Genomic DNA, 4,595 nt, shown 5'->3' on the forward strand with positions numbered 1-4,595 from the left:
CAACCAACCAACCAACCAACCAACCATTAAGTGTATGTGAGTTCATATATGGGAATAAATTTGTTGGGAATCATTTTGAAATGCCACAGATGTTTGCTTGGAAATTCCCAGTCTTTACACATACTGCTAAAGTGAGACAATCAATTCTTGCTACCAATGTAATAGAGTAAAATAGTGTGCTGAAGACTTTTGTAAATACTAAAGACCCCTACATAGCATTTCAGAAGTTATTGGAAAAAAATTGATTATTTGGGCAGGAGAAAAGGCCTCCAGATTATGTCCCAGCATCTAAACTTTGCAAATCCTCTTTCCTGACTCAAAAGTCTTGCATTTACCGGTAAATACTCTTGCTTCCTTTGCAGATACAGTGGAACCTTGGTTTTCGAGCGTCTTGGAAGCTGAACATTTCAGTTTGCGAACACCAAAAACCCGGAAGTAATTGCTTCCATTTTCAAACGCGCCTCAGAAGTCAAACAGCTTCCAAGGGGCATTTCTCAATTTTCTCCATTGAAATTGCCAACTGCCCATTGTGCCTCGGTTGTCGAACGTTTCGGAAGTTGAACGGTCTTTTGGAATGGATTACGTTTGACAACTGAGGTTCCACTGTACAGTCTAGGACAGCTGCCACACATGGGCCTTATATTTAACTACAGTAACATTAAACTGGATTCAACAGTTTGGAAAAAGCACTGAATGTTTAAACAGATAAAAATATAGACAATTAAGCAGCACATTATAACCCATTTCCATGTGCATTTTGCACATTTTTATGAAGAGACTGTGACAACTCTATTTCCTCTATGTTTCTAAATATACTATCTATTAATGTTAACAGTGTGTTAATCATTATCCCAAAATGTGATAAGATGTTAGTTCCTTTCTTTTATTGAGTGGAAACAGTTGTTTACTTACTGGTTCTACTAAGGAACAGAACGCTCTTTTCAATGCATTTGTAAGCATCAAGGTAAATATTAGTGAACAAACATAGTTTTTTAATGCTGGAGAACATGGATGATAATAGGAGTCAATAGGGGTCTTTGTGGTATATCTACTATATGCAAGGTGAACTTCTAATTTCTACTGTTTAGTACAAGGATTATATTTTAGTCAGAATCAGACTAACCTACACCACCAGCATCACAGGAGACAAAAAAAGTACCATTTAGCAAAGTCTAAAAAATTCCACATAGCATACAATGAATGATAAATTAGCATAAGTAAAACTGAAAATAGCTTGGAGCGGGATGATTTTGCTAAGGAAAAAAAATGGACCACAAGGAAAGAGATAAGTACCTCTCCGCTGCCCATCTCTGAAATTCTGATCCAGATGGCAACGTCCTGCAATCTGGTTTGGATTTAAAAAACACAAAGCAAAACCCTTGAATGAAATCATCCACTTGACTCAGTATCATCTCAGACTCTATTGTCCCATGATGCTCAACTCAACATGGGTTCACTCTACCGCAGTTACATAGGAAGTGGATCACATACAGCCATCCCAGGACGTGTCCCAAAGGATGAAGAATCAAAGGAAATTAAGAGCAACCCAGTGCTAGTCTCCCTTGGTTGTAGTGATGACAGGAACGGGATCCTTGGGAAAGACACAAGTCAGCAAGCTCTTTGCAGCTTGCAGGGAACAGGTGTTGTTTTAGCATTACTAAGCAGTGAAAGCAATATATTAAGAAGGGAGAAGTGCTGACCTGAGGGTTTGCTTTCATTGTCAGGGATAACTTAAAACGGATCCAGAGATTGTGAATACATAAAATCAGTCTTACTCTGGCCTTGCTTACAAATGGAGAGAATCTCAGAGCCACACACATTTTCCAGAAGTAAAACAGGACTGTAGCAAGATACCTCTGCTTCATCACCTTGAACTGTCTGCAACAGTGACTTTATCCACGATAATGAAAAATTCAGTCGTCTCAGAAACCGACATGGTTATCTCAAATTAGGAGGTATAACACACAACAGTCAAGCATATAGAAAAGTGGAAATCTGTTATCGGGTATTCCAAGAATTTTCAAATTCTTTCCCAAATGTTAATAAGTGCACTTGTAATATATATGATCGTAGCAAGTTGTACTCTGGATCTAAATTCGGGGGGGGGGGGGGGGCGCGCGAATAAATGAAGTCAGGAGTTTCTTCAAAGCGTATTAAAAAATGGCAAAGTAGCAAAGAACATATCAAATGGCTAAGCTTGCCCACTATTAAAAATGTTATAGTGAGCTAATGGCATTTATTATAAGTGAAGTGTACAATAAAACTGTTAGAAAGTGCATATTTGCAATGTTGATCTAAGGTGTGGGGGCCTCCATAAACACACCGCCCTGCTGTGTGTGTTGCTGTTCTTAGACCCAAATCACCATTTGAGAGCAATGCAGGCGTGAATCCTAAAAGCACCTTAAACTGTTGCAAGAAATATTCGGCAAACATTGTAAACATCATCAACCCCGTCATTTGGCAAACAAGAAAATAGGAGCAAGCTGTATAAATTGGCCTGTGGTCTTGGCTCCTGTCTTCAGAAGTCCCGTCCTTTTCTTCCCTGCTCTGATTAGTCAGATACCGTTTTTGACAAGATGAAGGCTGCAGTGCTAGGGATGCTTTTACTCTCTCTCTCTATGGCCATTTCTGAAGTAGCAGCTGAAAGAAAACTCTGCGGAAGGGACTTTGTAAGAGCTGTTGTCTTTACTTGCGGAGGGTCTCGCTGGAGGAGGCAGCTGACTCACTTTCCAAAAAGTCTCACAGGTAACCATTTTGATTATATGCGGTCCAAATACACACAGAATGTTTTTGCATGCAAAAGCCAGGGTTAGTGGATTTTCTTTTGTTTATTTTTTAAATGGTCTATGCTGCAATCCAGCAGAAATATTAGGGCGGCTTACATAATTTTAAAAAACAAAACAAAACCCCTTATTTATAATGACAAAGCAATTAAGTTTAAAATAGTAGGTAAAAACTGCCATGGACAGAATTACACTTTAATTACAAGCCTAGGCACTAAAAGTCATTGGTGCTGAAAATATAAAGTAAGGTGTCAGTCAAACCTCTTAGGGGAAGAGTTCCATAAATGAGGTGGTGACTGGTGACAACAGAGAGAAGGCCTGTGCCCCACTTTGGATGGTGGGGGGCATCTTAGTGAATAAGCAGGGGTGTGTGGAGGCAAAAATTCCCACGGGTGCCCATGTCCCAAGTCATGCAGGGCTTTAAAGATAAGCAACAGGATCCTGTACAGTGCTTAGAAACAGCACAAATATTTATAATACAGTAATAAGCAATCTCATTTGGGGTTTGTACACAAGCATCTCTTAACTCTGGAAAACTTGAGGTTTATTCCTGTGTCTAAGGTATACCTGAAGTAATAGCTTTGCTGTTATTTAGGTTAAAAAAAATTTAGAAACAGTTTTTAAACGAGTATATCCTGGTACTGAGATGGTAACTGTCGAATCCTACAGAAGTCAAGCAGATTGGTTTTTGTATCTGTGGCCTTGGAAATGAAAATCCTAACTGGATATAGGAAAATATAGTTGAGGAGAAGCTGATCCCTCACTTCCTCTTTCCTCACATACCTTGTTTTTCAACAGAACTAGCACAATCCTAGTGATAGACATCAATAGTGAAATTTTACTGTATGTCAAGTTTTCTTAGGATTGCATTCCGAGTGTAGGCTGTAAATATTTCAGACCCAAATTAAAAGAAATAGATTGGGCAACATCAAAGTTGTCTTGATCATTGGACTGCCTGAAGTTCAACATCCAAAGTTTATTTCAGATTTCTTATTTTTATCAATTGCATGCAACAGGTCAAGAAAGCCAACTGCATTCAACACTTGACACTAATGACTCAACAGGTGCCAATGAAAAGGTGATCCAAAAGCCAGAATACCTAGGCAAAGAATTCATCCAGTCCAGTTCTGAAGCTGAAGGAGATCTGTGGGGCACAGAACGAAAGTCTATACACAAAAGGAATGAAGATATTATGCAACTCACAGTCACTTGCTGTCTGGTCGGCTGCAGCGACAGCACTATAAGTTCACTGTGCTGAAAATGTGGCATGTATGCTATTTCATAGCTAACAACACATCAGAAACATCTAGAAATAGGTATTTTTGATATCCTACTTTGTAGTTCCGAGCTCTGAAGTACTTCTTAAGTGCCATTCCATCTGGGATACTGTACAAATTGAAAAACAGTCTTTTAACATCTGTATTTCAAACAGCTCTCTTTTTTTGTAGTTCTTGCTTTCACAATAAATTTGCAGTTCACAACAAGGCTTCTGCTGTTTCTTCTTGCCAGTGCAGTGCTAGGCTTGGAATTAAAAAAGAAAAGACACCCGCCAAAAAACCCTCTGACACTGAATAAGTTCTGTTTACTCAGGGAGTCTTAAGAGCAGGGGGGGCAGAAGGGCGCTAAGTTTTTGGAGGCAGGCTTACCAGTAAAGGCAGGGACAGCAGTGTCTTAAAAAATAATATATCAACTATTTTTTGCTTCAACAAAACTTTTGAGCTGTTTCAAGTGGTACAACAGCTGCAATCAGTGGTCAACTGGGCTGCCATGTTCCCTCACAATGCCACAGTTGAAATAACAGCATGTCATGAT

General features: G+C 39.2%; 1 protein-coding gene across 1 annotated transcript; it reads left to right on the forward strand.

The window, feature by feature from the left end:
* Positions 1-2,139: 2,139 nt before the first annotated feature.
* INSL5 (insulin like 5) lies at positions 2,140-4,041 on the forward strand. Its single transcript, XM_033151860.1, has 2 exons — positions 2,140-2,745; positions 3,800-4,041. The coding sequence occupies exons 1-2, from the start codon at positions 2,577-2,579 to the stop codon at positions 4,039-4,041; spliced, it is 411 nt and encodes a 136-aa protein (XP_033007751.1). The 5' UTR covers positions 2,140-2,576.
* Positions 4,042-4,595: the final 554 nt, after the last annotated feature.

This window comes from Lacerta agilis, chromosome 6 (genome assembly GCF_009819535.1).
Source record: "Lacerta agilis isolate rLacAgi1 chromosome 6, rLacAgi1.pri, whole genome shotgun sequence".
NCBI lineage: Eukaryota > Metazoa > Chordata > Lepidosauria > Squamata > Lacertidae > Lacerta > Lacerta agilis.